The 22593-nt window shown below is 52.3% G+C and overlaps 1 protein-coding gene and 1 long non-coding RNA gene across 7 annotated transcripts in view; one reads left to right on the plus strand and one right to left on the minus strand.

Annotated features, from left to right (window-relative positions):
• Positions 1–143: 143 nt before the first annotated feature.
• Positions 144–22593, plus strand: part of LOC143826962 (uncharacterized) — a 39423-nt gene continuing 16973 nt past the window's right edge. Inside the window, exon 1 of the long non-coding RNA XR_013227155.1 lies at positions 144–439. This is a non-coding gene — a long non-coding RNA (uncharacterized LOC143826962). The remainder of the gene's footprint in view (positions 440–22593) is intronic.
• Positions 2175–22593, minus strand: part of LOC143826959 (syntaxin-binding protein 4-like) — a 45010-nt gene continuing 24591 nt past the window's right edge. For 3 of the 6 annotated variants that reach the window (XM_077316002.1, XM_077316003.1, XM_077316004.1), the window contains 21 exons: positions 17511–17584; positions 17090–17185; positions 16220–16289; positions 15770–15844; positions 14546–14631; positions 14126–14252; positions 13598–13739; positions 12731–12837; positions 12448–12601; positions 12206–12278; positions 10740–10837; positions 10292–10388; positions 9590–9717; positions 8590–8682; positions 8248–8313; positions 7842–8030; positions 7146–7262; positions 6584–6627; positions 5758–5891; positions 4651–4708; positions 2175–3255 (listed from right to left, as the gene is read on the minus strand). In XM_077316002.1, the coding sequence (XP_077172117.1) occupies positions 3141–3255; positions 4651–4708; positions 5758–5891; positions 6584–6627; positions 7146–7262; positions 7842–8030; positions 8248–8313; positions 8590–8682; positions 9590–9717; positions 10292–10388; positions 10740–10837; positions 12206–12278; positions 12448–12601; positions 12731–12837; positions 13598–13739; positions 14126–14252; positions 14546–14631; positions 15770–15844; positions 16220–16289; positions 17090–17185; positions 17511–17584 (2143 nt within the window). In that variant the 3' untranslated portion in view covers positions 2175–3140. Of the gene's footprint in view, positions 3256–4212; positions 4351–4650; positions 4709–5757; positions 5892–6583; positions 6628–7145; positions 7263–7841; positions 8031–8247; positions 8314–8589; positions 8683–9589; positions 9718–10291; positions 10389–10739; positions 10838–12205; positions 12279–12447; positions 12602–12730; positions 12838–13597; positions 13740–14125; positions 14253–14545; positions 14632–15769; positions 15845–16219; positions 16290–17089; positions 17186–17510; positions 17585–19345; positions 19459–22593 lie in introns of those variants that run through there. The other 3 variants (XM_077316001.1, XM_077315999.1, XM_077316005.1) reach the window with 3 other exon arrangements.

Consider the following 22593-nt stretch of genomic DNA (forward strand, 5'->3'; position numbering starts at 1 on the left):
CCGCGGCTCTGCGGTTGGAGGCACGCCCACTGCGCGGGCAAGGCCACGCCCACCGGGTAGGCAGCGTTGGAGAGGGAGAGGGGGAAGGGGTGCGCGCGCACTTGGAAACAACCTCCCCCCCCAAAAAATGTCCCCCATTTCACGCTGCAGGGGATGGGTGTGGGGGTGTTGCCTGCTTCACGTGTGGGGAAGATTCAGGCGCATGAGGCTGCCTTGCACCGGATTGGCCCGTCAAAGTCAAGGGAAGGGGATGCAGCCTCCTACTGAGTCCGGCCCCCTCTCCAGCAAGGTCTGTTGACTCTGACTGGCAGCTGCGCTCCAAGTGACTTTGAGTCCAAGGGCACCTTCACGACCACGAAAGTCTCATGCAAGTTGCAAGCTTGTTCTGCTACCCACCTGTATCGATAGGCAGACTGACAGACGGACGATAGGAAGGCAGGTAAGTAGGTAGATGGACAGATAATAAGTTGGTAGATGTAGACAGACAGATGGTAGGTAAGTGAGTAGATAGATGGTAGGTAGATCTCAAAAGCTAAGCAGGGTCAGCCCTGGATAGTATTTGGATGGGAGGCCTCCAAGGGACACTAGGATCGTTATGCAGAGGCAGGCAATGGGCAAACCCCCTCTGAATAGCTACAGGGACTCAAATGTTGTGTTTGTCCTATGCTTCAGTCAAGAGCCAGTGGGGGGTAGGGGTGGATGTGGCAGCCAAGGATCTGTGGAGCCCTGGTTCAAATCTCCACTTGGCCTAACTTACCTCGTAGGGGTGTTGCCAGGATAAAAAGGTGAGGAAAGCAAGGGCAGCAGCTTCAGGATCCTCATTGGGGTGGAAGAACAGATAGAAGTGAAGTAAATAAATAATTCACTGGGGACTCACAGGCATGCCAAAGAGGGCCCATCAATCATTTGCGGTCATTCTTTCAAAAGGTATTTGTTCAGGGCTGCATCTTGCACCCTGCACAGAATACCCGGGGGGGTCCAGTCTTGGCCAGCGAAAAAACATTTCAAAAAGTCTACCCATTTTCTGAAAATATCTGAGGGCACCAGAAAAAGTATTGGGGGGCGCTGTGGTGTCAAGGGGCGTCTCGTTGGGGGGCGCTGTGCTCAGCAAAATCCAAGGGCTTACCATCATGTGGTCCCCACAAAGCTACGAGTTCCCCCGTCCTGTTTCCAGCACAGATTTAACGACGCGAAGAAAATTGTGGTGCGGAAATCAGGAAGCAGATGGTTATTTTCCAGACGGTGGTTCTCTCTGCTCTTTGCTGAACAATGAAAGAAATTTGTCTCGCTGGTGTTCCTGAGTGACCCATTGGGTGCTCCTGCTGCTCACAAGAGGCCCTTAAAATCTTAAGCATCATAAGGGAGAAGGGAGTCTGATTTAAGTAACTGGGACTTTTTCTCCTCGGTAAGCACGGCTGAGATGCAGTGGATAAAATACCCATGGGGGAGCGTGTACCACCCCTCTCCTCGGCTGGAAATGAAATGGCAGCTTTTGGAAATGCAAATTGTGGTGTTTGGGGGTCACTTTGGACCATGGCTGCCTCAGGCCAAACAGATTTTGCTGGTCGGGGAAGCGTTTAGAAAACAAAACCACAAAACTGTCGGGACGATCGCCCTCAAAGAATGGGATGTCTCCAGCCCTTGTCTGAATGAGTCAAATCCAGAAATAGCTCGACTCACTGCCCTTCCTTTTACTTCCTTTCCAAGGAACTCACTGAAGCGTCTTCCGATTCCTTTTAACCTGGTCCATCCTCACAACAACCCTGTGAGGTAGGTGAGGCTGAGAGAGTAGGAGGAGGAGGAGACAAAGAGTTCTTTTTTATACCCCTTTTTTCTCTACCCGAAGGAGGCTCAAAGGGGCTTACAGTCGCCTTCCCTTCCTCTCCCCACAACAGACACCCCGTGAGGTAGGTGAGGCTAAGAGAGCTCTGAGAGGAACTGCTGTGTAAAAAACAGCTCTATCAGGACTGTGACAAGTCCAAGGTCACCCAGCGGGCTTCGTGGCAGAGGGGGGATCTTGAACCCAAGTTTTCCCAGTTCCTGCCCATCACACTGCACCGTATCAATTTTATTTACGGTCATGCCCCAGCCAATAAAACCCATAAAAGTACAAAATAAAATAAACCACCGTCTCTGATGTACTTCGGCGAGACAACTCGACAACTGCATCCGGGAGCCTGGGAAGTGCTTTATTGTATGTCCAGAATGATTTTGACTTGCTACATATGCATTCAGAACTCGGTCATGAACCGTGTGAAATAACAATGCCTCTGGGCATGGGCAGAGCGCTTTCCCCTCACCGCTGACTACACTGAGGCGGTATGAGGAGTGCCCGAGCAGAAGGCGAAACGCTCAGAACCAAACAATGGGATGATAGATCACGGAGTCCCAAGATCCCCCGGAGCTGGAAGAGACCCCTGAGGGCCATCCAGTCCAGCCCCCCACTTTCTCAGGGATTCACACCCTCCTGACAGGGGCACATCAAAGCTCCCAACAAAGGAGATGCCAACACCCTCCAAGGTAGAACACTCCATCAGACCTCTGAACTCGCTAACCCTGTTAAAGCCGGGGTCTAGTTACACCCTCCCTCCCAACCCTTTTTTTTTTTTTAAACCCACTGAATTGCTGTGGAGCGATGTTATCCGGGAAATCTCGGTGACCCACAATGCAAGAACCGTCTTTGGGGATGGAGGCTAGGCCCAGTTCTGGCGGTCGTCTTCGACATCCCAAGATGGCTAAGCAGAGCTAATAAGGAACGAGCTATGAGAACCTATCGTGGAAAAAAAAAGTACTTTGGTTTTCCGTAAGAAACGCCAAGGGTCCTTTGCGGGGGATCCTGGCACTGCGATGCCGCCAGTTCTCCAGGTATCCTGTTCACGACCGTCTAAAGCCCCCAAACCCAGGAGATTTCAGCCCGGTTCGCTGATGCAGAGGTAGCCATCCAGAAGATGGGTTTGCTGTTTTACGTCTCGGGGGGCTGGCGAGGAGATTCAGTCTTTTCAAGAATGAAACGTGTGTTTGGAGGGAGGGGCGGAGGGGGCGGCCTGCTCCTCAGATGCCTCTCCCTCCCATTTCTGCCCCCCGGGCAGTGGTCCCTGGTTCTGAACCTGCAAGAACAGGAGCTGACCGAGGCCGGTTAGTTATACGGGCTTCTCACAAGGGTCCCCGGATGTGCTCTGGGGTTGGCAGATGTCATCGCCCTTGCTTTGGCTCGGCGGCGGTGACGGAGGCCAGGTGGTCTTCTGGCGAGGGTGCCTGGAAACCAAAGAGAGATGCTGTCATCCAGGGGGGTGGCGGAGGGACTCAGAAAGCAAGCCGAAGAAAGAACAGGTGCTCCCAGCAACTTTCCCGAGAGAAAAGCGAGGCACGTCATTGAGAACGGGCAGCTGAGTTGACGATGCACGCTCTGGGTAGACTGTGGACCAGTTTGTATGACCCATTATTAGGGAAAAGCCAGCCCAAGGTGTCCCAGCTGGCTGCATGGGGAGGAGCAGTGGGGCTTCGAACCCGGCTCCCCAGATTAGAGGCTGCCACTTTTAGCCACAGCACCAAGCTGGCTCTCCGAGTCCACGAATCCCAGGAGATCTCTTTAGTTTGGAGATTAGTCCTGGGAGGTCTCCAGACACCACCTGGAAGCCGGCAGCCCTAATTCTGGGGCTACTGTTAGAGGGTATTGCCATCTTTCCCTAACCAGCCCCTGCAAAGGCTAGCAAAATGCTTTGGCCGTGGCAGGTGTTTCCACAGCACAAGGACGTCCGCTGAAGACTCCAACTGGAAAGTGACTTTTGCGCACAAATTCTAACAAGGTGCAAGAACTCCAGTCTGGTACATATTTTCTGGAAAGAGACGGGGAGACAAAGGATGCCGATCGAAGTCTCGGGGACAAACTGAAACGACAGGCATGTTCTGTTTCCAGGAAGCCGTGGGTGGCATTCTGGCAGCTTGGGCGGCAGCAAAGAGATGGGGAACGTTCGCTTCCTGAGGAACTCAACAAGCAGCTTCAATGCTGGTAGATCCCGGGTCATTCATGGATATTCTTCTTGGGCTTAGAAATGTCAGAGTCCTGCCAATTCCTGATTCTGGTTCTCAACTGCACTCTGTGCGAAATGGCATTTAGAGGTACTGGCCCCTCCCTCCCCCTCTGTTCTCTTCCCATTCTTGTATTTAGAAAGGAAAGGATCGTTTTTGGCTCTCTTTATCTCTTTCTGCAGAGAGCCCAGGAGTCCTGTTTCCTTGTAAAACACCAGCAGAGCCCTGCTGGATCAGCCCACAATTCATCCTGTCTCACAAAGCGGACACACAGTTCCTCTGGAGGGTCAACAACAGGGCAATAGAGAGGCCGAGGCCTTCCTAAGAACACAAAAGGAGCCCTGTTGGAAGAGACCGGTGGTCCCTCTAGTCCAGCCTCCTGTCTCACAGCAGTGCGCAGAGGCCGAGGCCTTCCTTGATCTGGTCCAGCATCCCATCTCACACAGTGGCCAACCAGAGCTGGGCCAGGAACTATTGCTGGGAGAGGAGATGAAACACTGCTGCTCTCCTCTGATTCCCACTTAGAATGCGCTCCCAGGGCGATGGGGACAGAAGTGCGAGGGCTGGAGACTTTCTCGAGGAAATAGCAGATAGCATAGGAGCCGTCTCTGAGACACTTACTCTTTGCCGTCTGGGCTCCCATCAGCGGCTAGGCAGTCGTCCCAGTCGTACGAGGAAGCTGCCAACGTAACCAAAAAGAGCAGAGAGTCAGAAAGAATTGTTGTGTCGACACAGGGAATGCAAACGACCGGTTTGGTCTCAAACACCATTGAGCCTCCGATCATTAACCGATCGAAAGTTAGACCTTCGTCAGGGGAAAGGAAAAGAAATCACATCATCCGCCCCTTTTTGTGTGCTGGAACTTGCGTTCCAGGGTAACCCCTGTGCTTCTCTTGGTTGAACGCTCTAGAAATCTTTCTTGCATATATATATAAGTCAAGGTGCATCAAGGATAGTTAGTTCACTCTTATCAAAGGCCTTTTGCGTAAGCCCTGGAACCTAAGAAGAGCTCCCGAAAAGACCGTGGCCAAAATAAGACTGAGAATGGCAACTCTTGAGGCAGAATACGTTTTGAGGCCAGGGGCACCCTTAAGACCAACAAAGCTTTATTCAAGGTTTGAACTTGCATGGGTGTGCACATCCTGCACAGGCAGGCTCGGTACCATTCTAAAACCGGGCTCTGGATGCAGGCAGAGTCGGCTCAGCTCTGTGGAGCTTGCAGAAGAAAAAGAAACCTGGTTGGGCCTGCACAGCGTCTTTCCAAAAGCGACTCCCCCCAAAACATAAGCTGCAGGCGTGAAGAAGAAGAAGGTGAATAGGTGGAGTTCCTCTCAGGCCAGTGCCCGGTTTCAGCACCTTGGACAGAGATCTCTCATACAGGCCTGGAAGGATCAGACACCCCTGGGGGAAAGCCTTGGAGCCGTAGGAAGACTTCTTCCCACAGGGCTGGCCAAACTGTGGCTCTCCGGTTGTCCATGGACTACAATTTCTATGGACAGGCAAGGGCTTGTGGGAGTTGTAGTCCATGGATATATGCCCCCCCCCCATCTTCATACTCTGGCTGGTGGCCGGAGAATATCGGCTTTAGCTAGAGATGCCCGTGGGCTAATCCTTTTTGCACTCAAATCACACCCACCCCGGCCCTGCGCCACAGACTGGCAAGAAGGGCTCCTCGGTTACAGACCGGCTTCTGTCAAGGACTTCGTTCTCCGAGCAGGGACAACTTACAGTCCTTTGTAGCGTTGGAGGAGGGGATGGGCTCCAGCAGGTCTTTCGCCTCCGCAATCAGCAAGCGCCAAAGCTCCGAAGAAAGCGTCGAGGCGTCTGAAGTGCCCTGCGTTTTGTCCTCGGGAACGTGGACTCTGGCAAGAAAGAAGCGAGGGTCGGAGGAAAACCCATCTCCAGTAACCCTGACCGACTTTGGCACGGAGCGATTCTCGCCTTGCCGTGTGCTACCTCTGAAGATGCTGGCGAAACGTCAGGGGATCTGAAACTACTGGACCACGGCCATCCAGCCCGGAAAACCCACAACAACCAGGACAGCAAACAGTTCTAACAGTCTCAATAGTCCAGGTTAGTCTGAGCTGAGTGGAACTGGCCACAGTTAGCCCTTGGGTGGGAGGTTTGACAACATAATCAATCCATCGACAGGTAACACCTGGATGACCAACAAAATCTTCCAGGGAGGAGGGATGGTTGGCGCGGCATAGCCTGATTTTTTCCGATCCTGGAAGCTGAGCAGGGTCCCTATTTGGACGGGGGACTGCCAAGTAAATTGCAATGGCCAACCACTTCTGCTTCTCCCTCGGACTTAAAAACCCCTTACTAGGGTCACCATCAGTTGTAAGCTAAGCAGGGTCGGTATTTGGAAGGGAGGCCACCAAGGAAGGCTCTGCAGAGGAAGGCCATGACCAACCCCCTCTGCTTCTCCCTCGCCTTGGAAGCCCCTGCCTGGGGTCACCCCACATCAGCAAGCTCTCGTGAGTCAACGCACATCGCTTCCGATCAACATAGCAGGCCATCGTTGAGAACGACTTGCCTGAATGCATCTCACCTCTTTTCCTCTGTACAGGAAGTGCTCAGGAGCTTATGGACGTTCTGGGTGAGAACAGAAAAAAACAAAACAAAACAGCTGAATGTAAACAGGAAGTGAAAGGCCCAAAGGAGCAATAACTTGTTCCGTCTCCACACGCACACCCTCCCCAGCCACAGAGAGATTTGGGAGGGTTTTTTTTTTTTTGCTCATTCAGATCAACTGTGTGACACTAATTTGCCTCTTTAAAAAAGGAATTCACCGCCCTTGCTGCTGATCCCAAACCGAACGTAAACTTGTTGGGGAGGGAAAAGTGTCTCTTTTTTCACACTCCAAAGAGCACGCTGCTGTTCTCCTCTCTTCCCTTTCATCCTCACAACAGCCTTGAGAGGTAGGTAGCGCGGAGGGCGGGGTTTTGGGAGGGGAGGGGCTTCGACGGGGTACGAGACGCTAGAGACCACCCCCCAAAGCAGCCATTTCCTCCAGGGGAGCTGATCTGGAGGACTGCAGGCACACCCAGGAGATCCCCAGTCATGGCCTGGAGGTTGGCACCCCTCCCTCCCCCAGGGCTCCCGCCCGTCACCTGCACGAAGAGAAGTAGCCTCCGGTTGCAGAGCTCCAGGCGTTTCCTCCGGACCTCGGACTTCCTCAGCTGGCCCTCCACCAGGGACAGCCTCCGTTTCAGCTCCAGGAATTCGTTCTGGGGAGAAGACAGGAGAAGGTAGGAAAAAAGGGAGGAAGAGGCCAAGGACTTGGGCTGGTGGCTTGGCGACAAACAAAATGATGACATTCTTCTAACAGATCATGCATTTATTGGAAATTGCCTTTCGTTCCATATTGCTATTTCTTCTCTCTGTAGAAAAGTCGCTTGCTTGCCTAAACACCACCGTGGAATTCAGGAGAAATAGCTTATAGAGTGCCTTACAGATACGCTGCAGGGGTGGCTCTCCCAATGCCCATGGACTACAATCCCCATGAGCCCCTGCGGCAGTCTGGCCACACTTGTGCTAAGACATTATCTGTTGTCAGAAGCAGAGGGTTGTTGAGAGAGACGCTCTGCCTGGAGAAGTCCTGACCTGCTGAGACCGCCGCATCAGAGGTATGAGGATCAGGGCTCCAGGCCTGGCCTGGAGAGGTTGGGAAGGTCATGGCCCAACCCTCTAAGCTAACCCTATGAGGAAGATATAAGCAATTCTACGCAGCCTTCTGTTCTTGGCACTCCCCTGTGGCCGGTTATTTTTGCTGCAGCTTCCCGTCTCCTCGCTGTGCCTGGGCTCACCTCCACTTCCGAAGCCAGCCTGGTTTTCCTCGCCAAAAGCTGCGTTTTCAGCTCGACGATTTCGGCCTCCAGCAGGTGGATGACTTCCTCGTAGTCCTGCTCGGCGCTGTGGGCCTGGCGCTGCGACACCTCCGCCACCTGCAGCCTGTTGTGCAGGGTCCGGTTCTCCGAGAGGAAGCCCAGGGCCTTCTGGGACGGAAGAGGAGGACTCGATTAAAATCCCCAAGCATTTCCCAGGCAAGAGAGGGAACGCCTGGTCTCCATATTTTATTTTTTCTTCCTCATGCCTCTGGGGTCAGATTTTAGACTCCTCGAAGCAAGAGCTGGTCTCTATGCCACTCTGTAAAACTCCACAAACGTGGATGAGGGGCGCCGATGGACCCGAGACCTGAATTCGCCCCCTCACCTGGTTGAGACTCTGCAGCTCCTCTTCCAAGGACTTCTTGCTGCTCTCTACCTCCTTCAGGAGCGTCTGGGGGGAGGGAAGTTTGAAACGTAACACCCTGTCTCTAGGCTGCCTTCTCTGAACAGCCCTATCGAGGAGGGCCGTGTCATGGTTACAGTCTGGGGCTCGGATCCAGAAATCCCGAGTTCGAATCCCCACACTGCCGTGAAACTCATTCAGGGACGTTGGGCCTGTTGCTCTCCCGGGCCTTCTATTCGGTCCCGACTCACGCTTCCAGCTCTCGCAATCCGGGCCCCCCTCGAGGGACAGACCGTGGCCCGCCGTCCCGGACAAGCCCCTCACCTTTAGCCGCCGGACCTCCTGCCGCAAGTCCAACATCTCCATCTGCAGCTGCTCCAGCTCTTCGCTGTCGTTGCAGCTGACCGAGTCGAACGTCTGAAAAGGAGGGGCGCACGCCGGTGAGGAGTCAGCGGGTTAGTAGGCCACGCACGGCCCCGCGCTCTGAAGGGTCTCTCTGCAGGCCCTCGAAGCAACGATTAGCTGTCACAACCCGCTAAAACAGTTCCGCGGCACAAAAGACAGCTAATCCGGAGAGCGCGCTTCGTATTTCGCGGAGATTGAGTCCCCGGGCCCTGAGATGGTTCGGAAGAGATACAGGCGCACGGCTTTTCCGCAGCGGCGGGCTCAGGATTATATCTGGAGCGGATTTGCTACGGCTCCTCTCTCCATCCCCTCAAGGTGAGGAAGCAGCAGCGAGAGATACGCTGGGGCATATCTTCCCTGCCCAGCATTCGGGGAACTGACAACAAGGCTTTCTCCTGCTAAGCTCTTTGACACCCGTGAAATCTGATGGGGTTTTTCTGCCGCCGTGGCTATGTTTTGTCGGCGGGAGAACTGGATTAAGGCTGAATTAGGAAGGGACGGTAATTGCGAAAAGCCGCAGCTCCCTTTCTCTCTGGTAATATTTCTAAAGAGAGAGGCGTGATGTGCTGTTATGGGGTGGGAAGGCTCCCTGCCGCTGCCAGGAGCGATCGAGGAAAGGGAGTTGAAGCAGGGGGGACTCACAGCACGGAGGGGAGCCAGCAACCGACGGGGAAATACCTGGAGATGTCAGGGGGTGGAGGCTGGGGAGGGTGGGATTTGGGGAGGGTGACCTTGGGGAGGTCTCTGAGAGAACTGTGAGAACAGCTCCGAGAGAACCACAACAGGCCCAAGGTCACCCCCCCCCCCCGACTCCACCACACAAATCTCTAGGCATTTTGTACATCCTATCTGCAGACATGCACAGGGAGAGTGCTGAAGAGCTGCAAAAGGAACAAGAATCTGAGGGGTGGGGGCTGACCAGAGAATGGAAAGCCGACGTGTCCAGAAGCGTGGCCACTTCGTGCTGTGTGAAGAGCACCGAGTTGGAGTCAAGGCCGGCTTCCTCCAGTTCATCCGGAAGCAGATCCCTGAGCGCTTGGAGGAAATCTGTGGCGGGAAAGGAACAGGGAAGAGAAGACCCGCAGAGTGAAACCGGAGGGGATCCCCAAAGGCAGGAATCGCAGTCCAGGGTATCCTGAGACAACCCCCAGAGTGAGCTGGGAAGGACCCATGCTTGCTCGGATGCGCTCTCCCTTTTATGGAGCTAGGGTTGCCATCCTCCAGGGCAGGCCTGGAGATCCGCTATTTCAGTAGAGATCAGCTCCCCTGAAGAACAGGACCGCTTCGGAGGTCAGAATCGATAGCACTGTATCCTATGGAAGCCCTTCCCCACCTTTGCTTCGAAACTTGAACTCCCCCAAACTCGAAAATAAAGTCTCAAAGAGAACTCTTTCTAGAGCTGACCACTAGAGGGCAACAGCTCCCTGCTCTTCTCCGCCTTTGTTCTTCCTTTTTCATTTCCGCCCCCAGGTTCATCATAAGCCACACCTGACAAGAGATTCCCCGGATTCTAGTCGCATAAGGAACCAAAAAAGACTCACTTCACTGCCTTTGTGGAAGACGGGAGGGGGGGTGCGAGGGGGAGTAACAGTCTGGAAGCATCTGTCGGAATCCAACTCACCTCCGTAGGCCACTGTGCCCTGCGAGTCCGTCGTGACACTCTGCCGCAGTTGCCTCTTCTTCTCCTCGCTCACGTCGAGGCCCAAATATTGCAGCATCTTTCGGCAGGCGGGGGACAAGCCGCACAGTTCGGGGATGGGGGTGGAAGAGAACCAAGGAGAAAAGGAGACAAGCTACATATTCATTGGTGGCTACCTTTTCATGCTTCATAAGAACGCAAGAGAAGCCATGCTGGATCAGGCCAGTGGCCCATCCGGTCCAATGCTCTGTGTCACACAGGGGTCATCAGGAGGTCCAGGAGCCCTCTATGACCCCTCCAAGCAACAAGGAGCTAGAATAGCACTGCCCCAGACATAAGAGAAACTATGTTGGATCATTAGGCCAATAACCTAAATGTCAAAGCACTGGAGGGCCTGTGGTGATGGGGGGGGGAGGCACATTTGATTTACCAGTTCAATTTTCCCATCCTTGAGACGAATGTGTGGGTCCAGTGCCACTTTGGGTTTGCTGGCTGGAGCCGTTCGCTGGTTGGAAGGGGATGTGGGACCTGGGGAGGAAGAAGGAAGCGCTCATTGAACCAGGATGGACGGAAGGAAGGAAGGAAGGAAGGAAGGAAGGAAGGAAGGAAGGAAGGAAGGAAGGAAGGAAGGAAGGAAGGAAGGAAGGAAGGAAGGAAGGAAAAAGACAGATCAGGAAAGAAAAAAACCAAGCTACAACTAGCAGCGGGATATTCTGATTAAGCATTTTAACTGGACATCGTAAAACAACTGGATCCAGAAAACAAAGCAGCAAAAGACGGGAGTCAAATTCAGATGCAAGCAGTGGAACGCAAGAACCCTTCAACACAGTCGAGGTACAGTCGGCTTCAGGTGAGAAGTTCCGTTCAGAGAGGTTGCCCTCCCGAGAGTAATCCAGGTAAATCCTAAAATCCATCTCCCCCCGCTGAGCATAGCAGATGGGAGGCTGGCCGGAAGGAACCAACAGGAGGCTGAGATGAGGGGGCCTACCACTGCGCTGGGGAGGGGAGATGTTCAAGGGCAAAGGAGCTCCCCTCCCACGCCTCATTAAATGGAATTAGCTCTGCAATGAGAGGGCGTGGCAGGTTATGAACTCCGAACACAGCTTCTCTGGGCTCGTTCCCAGCCATCTGGGATGCTGCATCCAAAATTTCCAAAGAAGGGGAAGGGCTGGGAAATGCAAGAATCGCAGGACAGGGGAAATTCTGCAATCGTCATGCGCAATCAAGGAAAAGGAAAGACAGGGGCCTGGAGATCTCCAACTAGGGGAGAGGTGGCCAAACTGTGGCTCTCCAGATGTCCACCGACTACAATTCCCATGAGCCCCTGCCAGCATTTTCCCGGTTTTGCTAATCTGATCAGCATGGCTCAGGGTGACTTGACCTCGCTGGGCCATCTCTAGGGGCTTTCACGCATTTTCCTTTTCCTCGCTTGTGTATGCATGTTATTTTGGCCTTTTATTTCCCTCCCATTTTCTGCCCCCTCTGGGGTTCTTTTGGACATTACATTACAGCATGTCGGGCACAAAAACCTGCCGCTTAAGTCTGCCACCGCAGCTCAAGAATCTGCAAGGATAGATGCTGAACATATATTTAAATCTGCAAGGATCTCTGCCAGTCATAAAGGGATGTAATATCGAATCGACCACTGGAGGGTGCCAAACGTGTGCAGAAAAGGAGGGGAGGATGCCAAACATGTGCTCTCTTTTTTTCATTTCATGGTCCTTTGACCCTCACTGTTCATATTCCACCACCCCGTTTGTTGCCTGAGATATGAACGTCTGCCTGGCAAGGAGTCTCATGTCACGCATCAGGCAATTTATATATCTTGAACTGGGATAAAAACTTGCTAGTCTTTTTTTTTTTTTTTAATGCACATGAGGGAAGGGACGGCCTTACCAGAAATGGTGAGCTCCGGCGGGCAGATATCTGGTGACGCAGAAGGCACAGGAAAGGGGCTGTCATGTCTGCTCTGGAAAAGGTAGCAAGGGAGAAGAAGTATAAGCAGTGAAAGGGGTTGGAGGCAAAATCCAGAACTTCGTTTGGTGTCACTGACAATGCGAAAACAGATCTCTTGGGTGGGCATGGGGATTATTGTCGTGGCTCAGAGCTGACAAGTGCGCCCGGAACGACGGCCTTACCTCGGGCGACCTCACGTGGACTTTTAAGCGGGCAGATCCCAGGCCGTTCCCTACAGCCTTGGTGGGCGAGGAATGGATGCTGCTGTGTACCGAGAGTCCGGGGTGCAACCGCCCCCTTCCGGGAATAAAGGCCACTTCATTGTTTCCCTCATGTCTGGAAAGCAACAGAGCAACGAATTTTAGGACGGGTCCATCATGGGGAAAGCAACAGCAGCCCTCTCGCAACCGGAGACAACTCACCACCATCCTTCTGCCGCGACACTGACGAGAAAGCCTCTCTTACCTGAATTTTGTCTTGGCCAGGATCCTTTTGGCCTCCTCGTGAGTGGCGCCCACCAGCGAGTCCTTATTGATGGCGATCAGCTGGTCGCCGGGCCGGAGGCGCCCGTCCTGCAAGAGAAGAGAAGAAGAGCTGGCATTTTGGACCCCACTTCTCGCTACCCGAAGGAGTTTCAAAAGTAGCTTACAAACACTTTTCCCTTCGTCTCCCCACAACAGATACCCTGTGAGGTAGGTGGGATGGGGAGAGCTCTGAGAGAACTACTCTGCAAGAACATCTGTAAGAGATCTGTGGCTAAGCTGGTTGCAAATGGAGGAGTGCAGGATCAAACCCAGCTGCCCAGGTTAGAGGCCAGTGGTGTTATCCACGGCACCATGCTGGCGGCAGAGAAGACTGGTGCAAGCGGCCAGGTAAACGAAAATCACACGAATTTTCGTGTGATTCACCTCCACCTCCTGCTGCATCCGGGAGCAGAGACACGCATGACAGCAAGGCAAAAGAAAAGAATAACAAAACAGCTGTGTGAATGCGTGTGTGCATGCATTTTGGGGGCTGCATGCCATGAAAAGAAGAGCAAGAGAAAGATCACAGGGAGAAGGCACCAAAGGAAAGGATACATAGAAACGGAATGCCTCTCTGATACACTCGGGGATAATCTCGACATCCTTTGTATAACAGTCAACCAACACTATTGTGAAGCTACCCAGGTGTTTTTTAGAAAAAGAGAAGGAAGGAAGGAAGGAAGGAAGGAAGGAAGGAAGGAAGGAAGGAAGGAAGGAAGGAAGGAAGGAAGGAAGGAAGGAAGGAAGGAAGGAAGGAAGGAAGGAAGGAAGGAAGGAAGGAAGGAAGACACCCAGATATCCTGCTCACCCGGCAGCAGTCTCCCTCTGGCTGCACTTCTTGGATGTAAACCATGGGCCCGTCTGGCCTGTTGGTCCCTCCGCTGACAATCAGCCCCAACCCCGAAGATTTTGCTATGGAGATACTCTGAATCCCAGATTCGATCAAACAGCTGCAAGGAAAGTGGAAAGAGGCAGATCAGGGGGTGTCAACCAATGAGAGCCAAGGGGCATCTCATCTAGCTTCCAGTATCCAAAAGAGGCTCCCCGGATGCTTCTAGAAATTATCTTTGTCCTCCCACTTAATCTGGCCTCATTTGTTCTGTGTCTTCTCCTTTTTATGACCGCTGGCTAATTTTTCTTTCGACGTGAATAACCACACTGTGCTCAGAAGACGTCAAGCGATCGGGCACACGGCCGATATTCCCGCACGGGAGTTCAGCCGGCCACTGGGAGGTCCTTCACGGACGGAGGAAGGGACTGGGAACAGAACAGCAGACTGGTGCGGAAATCGGAGGAGCGGACTCTCAAAGCTGGCCCTGAGGCACACAGTACGTACTGCGAGGCCGGGTGCAGGGAGTGTCCTGGATTTCCGATCAGCGGGCCGTGGGAGTTTGCGGGGCTCAACAGCAAAGGGCTCTGGGAGCGAGACGACGACCCCGAGGAAGTGCTTTCCAAATACCTGCCTGAAAGACAAAGTCAAGGTGGTCGGGATATGGAAGGTCTGCAGGAGGCACGACTGAACAGAATATAAACTGTCCTGCAGGGGGCGCCGAAGGAGATGTGCATTTGGCATCGTTATAGGAGGAGCTTCCTGACAGCTTTCCAACCAGGTCCTGCCCCCAGAACTGCAAGCAACAGTTCTAACTGTTCTCTCCTCTTTCCTAGATGCTTTGGGATTATCCTTCCCCTTCTGCTCACTGCAGGGATCACCCACCGTGTTCTCTTCGCCCGCCCATCAGGAATTGTGCCGGCTCACCTCCGCTGTAGAGAACAGGCGAACTCCGAGCTGAGCCTGTGTTGCTGTGAGAGCCGAATTTTTCCAGCAGTTCAGCAAACTCTCTCCTAAAAGGCAGAGAGAAACACAGTTTAATCCGGCTTCACAGTTTCGTCCGCCGCTGTGAATAATGCATTATTATTATCATTATCGTTATTAATAACATTATCACTATCATTATTTTGTGTTGTTGTTTTTTCATTTATACCTCTCCTTTCTCCCCGGCGGGGATCCAAAGGGGATTCCCTTCCCCACCTGGACACACTTTCTAAAAAAATGAGCCATGGTGCCCCCTGGCACCATGTTGGAGACGCTGGATTAAGAGACCTGAGTTCAAATCCCCACCTTGCGATGTAGCTTGTTGGGCAACCCAGGGTGCCTAACCTACCTCACAGGGAGGCTAAAACCCCGTGTTCTTTAGAGGTAGAGTGGAGTTAAAAATACACTGGAACGATCGGCCAGCCTCTAGGCCGTCCCCTGCTGATGGGCCGGATCCTTCCTATTGTTCAGCAGCTGATGTGGGTGCTGCACCCACCGCCAGCCCATCTGCGTCACCCAGCACCCCTGACCCAAAAGTGGAAACAAGGATGATTGCTCCTCCGAGAGATAATAAGGGATAAATAAAATAATAATAAAGAGGCATAAAAAAAGAGCCCTCTCCGTCTCGTTCCCTCCCTCCCCCCCTCCTCCTTAATCTTGGAGATATGTATTTGTGTGTATTAAACATTTCCAGAGATGATTATGGGCGCGAAATCTCTGCAAATCTTCAATTACCCGCCCGTTCCCCCCTTCGGATGACCTTTGGGAGATTTAACGAAATAACCCCGTCACAAAAGGGTGACCGTCAGTGTGGCTTCAGCTTGGAACCACCTTCCGGAGGGCAGGCGTGTCTTGCTTCCAGGGCAGCTCGCCAAAGGCCGGGGAGCCTTCTGAATATCCGGCAAACATACGCTGCCGTTTAGGAAACGGCATTAAGCAGCAGAGGCCGGGGCCGCGCGGGGTGGGACAGAATAAAAGGGATTGGCCCCATTGCAATGTTGCCACCCTGTGCCCACACATCCCAGTTTGGCAAGGATTTGAGAGCAGCCAAAACACAAAAGAAAGCTGGCCCTTCCATGAAAAGCATTTGCCACAGATGCCTTCTGTCCCCTGCAGGATTGTTCCGATTATATTCACCCCTTACTGCGGAAAAATGTCAGTCCTTACCGGGCGTCGTCGTCCCGAGCGATGAGAAGGCGCATGTAGTTGGTGGCAGAGGCGGCCCTGAGAATGTCCACAGCTCTGGGAGGAGAGGGGGACGTCAGGAAAGAGAACGGATAATGAGGGGGCATTACAGGATCAGTGCTTAGCGAAGGGCCCAGCTGACCCCCTTCTACACCCCCCAAAAACCCTTTGACCTCGTCGGATCTCGGAAGCAAAGCAGGGTCAGCCCTGTTTAGCATTTGGATGGGAGACCCCTAAGGAAGATCACTGCAGAGGCAGGCAACAGGCAACTGTGCCTCTCCTTGAAAACCCAACAGGCTCGCTGGAAGTTGGTTCAGACTCCACCACAAAAACCCTCCCGAAAAGGAGTTTCCACGCAAATCTCCAGACAGGGCCCCGGAATAAAATAAGGGGCATATAAATCCGGAGTTCCCACTGGGATCCCGTCCGCACCTCTCGCTTGTCACTCCGATCAAGCTGTCCCCGTTCACTTCTAAGATCTGGTCTCCAGGTTGCAGGCGGCCTGTGGAAGCAAGAAGAGGGGGGGAAATTGTTGTGAGGACAACCACAGGTAGGCATCCTTCTGGCGAGGATGGCCTTGACACACCTTTTCCACACACCCAAAGGCCTACCCTGACCTCTACGACCTCTCTTGTCCGGGTGATGGGTTATGTGCAGGTCACGACTTGCCCTCGTGACCCTTTGTGTCTCTTCTGAAATCCTCAGGGAGTCATGATCCTCTTGCACCTCGGATCCCTCTCTCTCTCTCACTCACTCCTGACAATGTCCACAGATAGCTTAGCTCTGGCTCTGTTCATAATCTGCCTTCATCCACGTGGAACTATTGGGCTTGGGGCTCAAACTCTCTTCCAAACACTCGCTTCCACCGCTACTCCTACCCTACAACGCACATAGATAGACCGAGGTATTGAATTGTGTGCGGAACTTTCTCTGAGACACGCAGCCCACAGGGTTAAATCCAAACGAGAAAGAGTTCATTTACGATACGAGCAAAACAAAGTATAAGAAACATTTCACTCCCATTGAACTTTCAAGACCTGTTCCTACCACTGGGATCCTCTGGTTGCAATTTGACTATTATCCACCTGCTCCAAGCTTCTACGCCGTTCCGCTCAGTCAGAAAAAAACCTTTTTTCTCCTTGGCCCCCAAATTGTCCACTTCTCTGCTCCTGAGTCTCCCCCAATGGGCGTTTTTCAACTGCTGTTTTTCAGGTTTCCTCGACCGCTCTCCTTGGCCACTCGTTGGGAGAGGCTGAGCCTATCGGCTTAATCGGTGAATGAAAGAACAAACACACCACGCACCGTCTGCGTACGCAATCCCCCCTGAGAGGATTCTCTTGACGTAAACCCCATATTCTTCCCCGGTAAACTCTCTGATGCCACCGATCACCTTGATACCTGCAAAGGAAAAAAAAAACATTTCATGACACAGAAGCAACCTCTACCTCACCCTGGGTTGTGAGGTTCCAGATGAATCTCGAACGGCCAATCATAGGCCTCGCCTGGCCGTGCCCAGTTCCTAAAAATTCTTGGCGAGTGCTGGGAAAGGTGATTTCAGGTGCCAATTCACCCATAAGCACTGTGTTGGGGACCCTTGTTTCAAACCACCATTTGTTGACGATGGAGTGCTAAAAACAACAACCACCCTGCAGTGGTCAAAAGGAGCTGAAGAACGTTCCGTTCCCTCCTCCAGCGTCCCTGGCACCGAAAGCAAGCTACTCACCAAGTCCGTTGGCACAGTCGTAGAAGTCCACGCAATGCACTGTACGATCCATCCCGTATGGTCCCATCAGCGTCCTGAAAGAAGAGACCGTGTTGACAGAAGGATGACGAGAGGTGGCGGTGGGAGCACAGAGTCTAAAGACAGGAAGAACTGGGATCTGCAAGATCTGTGCTGCACACGATACAAAAGGATATGAAGAATGTCCCACAGGGGGCACTGCAGGAGAGGTGCGGTTAGCATAGTTAAGAATTGGAACCTCCTGGTATTTTCAAATGGTCTCATGTCCTGATTGGCTCGTTTGGAGACTTCCTGCTCCTTTGTTTTATTTTGTTTTGCTTAGATTTTTATACCGCTTGAGCATGCTTCCTCCCTGCTTGCCTCCAGTACAGAAGGAATGCAGGAGACAGTTAGGTCTTTCTCTCGCCTCTTTCTACGCAAAGTTTGTTTCCCTTCTAAATAAAACTGTTTTATTCTTTTAAGCAGCTTGGAGTCTGCTCTCTTTGCCCACGGGAAGTGACATCTGGGGTCTACATGTGACGAGGGCGTTCCGTTCTTGGAATTCCAGAAACAAGATTTGGCTCTCAAAAATGGGGAAGAACTGTGATCTCAGGCCAGTTCCTTTTTCTCTCAGCCCAGTCTAACTGACAGGCTCATTGTGAGGTTCAAATAGAGGAGGACAGAAGAGGAGGACTTCTCTGAGCTTCCTACAGTCAGGGAGGGATGAGGCCAGGAGACAGTGCGGGATATAAATAAAAATAAGCACATAAGGGAAATGAAACATGAATTATTCTTCTGCGCTTTAGCCCTCTCCTCTTGTTTTGCCATGTCGGGATTGGAACTGCGAACTCCTTGGGGCAGGGACCTTGTACTTGGTCCACATGAGCATGCATGCTGCCTTCTCTTGAATCAGACCCTCCGCATGCAAAACACATGCTGTGCCACTGAGCCACTGGTAAAGTATGGATGGCACCATGGAGGGTAACATATCCCAGCCACCACCAGATAACTGCATAGGAAACTTCCCACATCTGGAGAGTGATCATTCGTCACTAGGGAGCCCACATCACACAACGCTCCTATTTTCCCACTCCACGCAGTTGAAAGTTAAAGTGCCAAACCTGTGAAAGCAAGCCAACACAGCAAGCCAAAGCTTTGACAGCTAGATTCGAATCCAGTACCACCTTCGAGACTAACGAGATATTCAAAGAATGAGCTTTTGAGAGTCGACGCTCCCTTCATCTTGCCTTAAAAATCTCGCTGGTCTCAAAGGGCCACTGGATTCGAATCGAGCTGTTTGACTGCAGACCAGCACAGCTGCCCTCTGAAAACTTTTACAAGGCTTCACAAACACACACTATCGTCCTGGAAATGGCCCTGTGCATTTCCTGTTACAGCCGCCAGCATCTCTGGATTTTCCTCATTGGGGCATCACCGAAACCTAATCTCCATTCTTGTGACCAGAAGGATCCCCTTGTTTTGCTTTTCCTCTCCGCTGGACGAGGGATCAGACGGACCTTTTCAAGGGCAGACAAGCCAGGTTCGTTTCACTTCCTCCCTCCCAGCAATATGTTTTGCACTCAGCACCATCTAAGCTGGTATAGTCCAATCCAGACAGGTCTCAGAAGCTAAGCAAGGCCAGTACTTGGACAGGAGACCAGCAAGGAAGGCTCAACAGAGGGAGGCCCTGAGCCATCTTTTCCCTCCTTCCCTTTCTCCCTTCCAAGCTGGAAGACCAAAGTCACGACCCAAAGACAGGCAATGGCAGACAGAGCTCACACCTATCCCCTTACCTACCGCGTCCGACACCGCCAGCCTTCCTCCCTCAATCCCATTACCTGCTAAGGAAGACGACGCCCTTGTAGAGCAGGGAAATGGCGGGCATCTTGGCCCCCGGAGATGTCCCGTGGCACTGTAGCCCGTCGCCCATAAATGCTTTGCCCGAGATGTGAGAAAGCAGGTGGGGAAGGGAAGACAGTCATGTGACCGTCCCCCCCCTGGGGAGGCCACGTTAATCCCACCCCAACAGCACCACAGGTCAGGAGACCACTGAGATTAAAAGCTGACGGACGGAGCCTGAGTTTTCCCATTGGCGCAGGAAGCACCCTCCGCGCGCACACACAGAAAACGGGGCAACTCAATTTAATTATCCTGAAAACAAAATCCTCAGCCCCCCCCCTTTCCCCCTAACGGCTCGTGCATAATTACGGCTGCCGAGTAATTATTTTGAAGCGTTGTTATTGTTCGTTTTGTTCGCCCGGGTTGCGGCCGAGGCATCGGAAGACGGCACGATGCTCAAATAAGGTCACTGCATTTCCCCAGAGGGCGGGGAAAACCTGGGGTTGTAAGATTTCGCGACAAGTCCCCCGTCTGATGCCTTAGTTAATGTCACCACTTGCTGTGAGGACTTAAGGCCCCAAAGACATCCACTCTGGCTCTTAGCGTCAAGAGGAAGGATAACTTCTCGGTTGTGTTCCGGACGAGCAAGGGAGAGCCACAAAACAGATTCATGAGGGGTCAAATTAGGGGGGCATGAGACAAAACTGGGGGGGGGGCATAGGACAAAAACTGGGGCTCTGTGGCCAAGCACCTGCATGGCACGCAGAAGGTCCCGGGATCAATAACGATGCTCAAATGACGAATGAGGGGAAAGGCCTTGGTGCCTGAGAAGACCTCAAACCCGGGCCACCAATCTAGCGCCCATGGCCACCGTGGCATTCTCCAACACCTTTTTCTGGCGCCTGCCGGATATTTCTAAGAAGTGGGGCTTATGCCAACAAAGCTCCTGATTAATTATTGGAGATTTCTTTGGCTGGGTTTCCAATGTGAAGCTTTGGCAATCCATTCTGAGGCTGGCTCCGCCTCCCGTGGCAGCCATTTTGAGGCTGCGCCCACCATTCCATGTCAGAATTCCGAAGGCGGCCGCAGGATCAAAAGGGTTGGGGGTGGTCCTAGAGGAGCCAATCGCCTGACCTGGGGTAAGACGACTTCCTATAACTGGAAGCACTGACTCAGCTTGCCTCTGGTTCAGGGAACCAAGGCGCTCTCTTCTGCCAGGCCACTGGGAAACAAGCCCTGTCGACTACATTAGGAATCCTTGGGTCTGGAGCCTTTGTAGGGCGGGGTTTGGGGAGGGGAGGGACTTCACGGGGGCACACCACCATGGAGCCCACCTTCCAAAGCAGCCATTTTATCCAGGGAAACTGATTTCTGCCACCGGGAGATCAGCTGTAATCCCAGAGAATCTCCAGCCATTGCCTGGAGGTTGGCAGCTCTAGTGGGCAAGGTAGGTGACCTGAAAGGTTGAGACAAAAAAAAATGAAACCAGGACATGGCTAAACACGCAGCGCTAATCTAAAGGAGATATATATAATTGTTTATTGTATGGAGCGCTCAGTTTGAATGTTAGCACTGAGGAAGACTTAGCCGAAATATCTTTCGTTCTTGTATTACAACGTAAGTTGTATTTTATCACCTGCATGTTTGGAGATTAGACCAGGCATAGGGACTTATCCGCGGAACAGAGGCGTGTGGTTTTTAAATGACATTTTAGCCCTTCTAAATGTATCATTAAATATAGATTCAGGTGGGTTGCAGTGTTGGTCTGAAGCAGCGGAACAAAATCTGAGGCACGTTGAAGACCAACTAAGTTTTATTCGCGGTCTAAGCTCATGTTTATAAACGTTGAATAAAACTTTGTGGGCATTCAAGGTGACACTGGACACAAGCTTCATTCCATTAAATCGACAGGCTATACTTTATTATTATTATTATTATTATTATTATTATTATTATTATTATTATTATTATTATTATTATTATTATTATTATTATTATCTCAATGTCTAGACTGCCCTTCAGCGACCAGCTAAGGGCAATGTACAAACATAGTTATGGACACACTTAAAACGATAAAACATTAAGCATTAATGCCACGTTAATTCAGTAGCACTGTATGTAGCTGTATTCCCATTTCATTGCTGGAGGAAGCATGCTTGCCCAAGAACAAAACCTTGTGGGTCTTAAAGGTGCCGTTGGACTCAAGTTTCGTTTCGCCCTCTTCGAGTATTGTTGGTGGTTCTGCCATGACCCTCTAGGTGACCTTTCTCGCATAGGGTTGTTTCATTCCACCCCTTTCCTTGTGTCGCACATAACCTCCACTGGGTGCACTGGGATCCTTCCAAGCAGCGCATGAACCAGCGTCTCCCTGCTCTCGGCCATGCCCCCTGCACCCATAGCCCCCCGCCCCCCGCCGAGGGTTAAATCCCCCCCGCCAAACAGCCGCGTCATGTCACCCCCGCTGCTCCCTCTGCTGAGTCGGCTGCCTAATCTGCTCAGCGGCCCACGGCGTGCTGGGAGAGGACGATTAGAGCGCGGGGATGATGCAAAACGGCCATAGCCATGGCAACCGGGGGGGGGGAGAGGAAGGCTACCGGCCACGGCTGAGGCCTGTGCCGAGCAGTCGGTGGCAGACCTGAGGCCACCTCGACACTAGCCGTGACGGGCAAGGCGCTTCAAGGCCAGCCTGGCAATCTAAGGGCACTGTGGGAGAGCGGCCACTGTGGCCAAGAGGCTGTGGACACATCTGATTCAGTCATGCCAGGCTAACCGGCCTGAGAAACAGAGTTACCAGTAGCTGGGGAGCCTGGCAATCCTAATAAAAAAATGTAAAAACAAAAAGATTTATTTAAGAAGTGCATCCTTCTGAATGGGAGGGAACCAGCAAGATGGATTGCTGCTCCAGTCTGGAAGTCCAGTATAACACAAAGAATGGTCCAGACAGCAACTGCTACGCAATGTATTTTGGGAATTCCTTTTTTCTCCCTGGGGATGTTCTAGACAGAAAACCGCAAGCGGAGAGTTTTTCCCGCTTCAGAAATGAATCTTCTAACCGGTGGCATGGTGTCCGGGGGAGAAAGGAAATAGCTGCATTAGCAAATGAAAACTATGGTCAATAATTCCATTGGGTGAATGTTTTGACTGGTCAGCACAGTTAGAAGATGCAAGATCTGTAGTGCGCATAGTTCAACAGCCTGTGAGACTGTCCCACAGAGGGCATCGAAGGACAGGTGTCGTTAGCATATTT

Source organism: Paroedura picta, chromosome 17 (genome assembly GCF_049243985.1).
Source record: "Paroedura picta isolate Pp20150507F chromosome 17, Ppicta_v3.0, whole genome shotgun sequence".
Taxonomy (NCBI): domain Eukaryota; kingdom Metazoa; phylum Chordata; class Lepidosauria; order Squamata; family Gekkonidae; genus Paroedura; species Paroedura picta.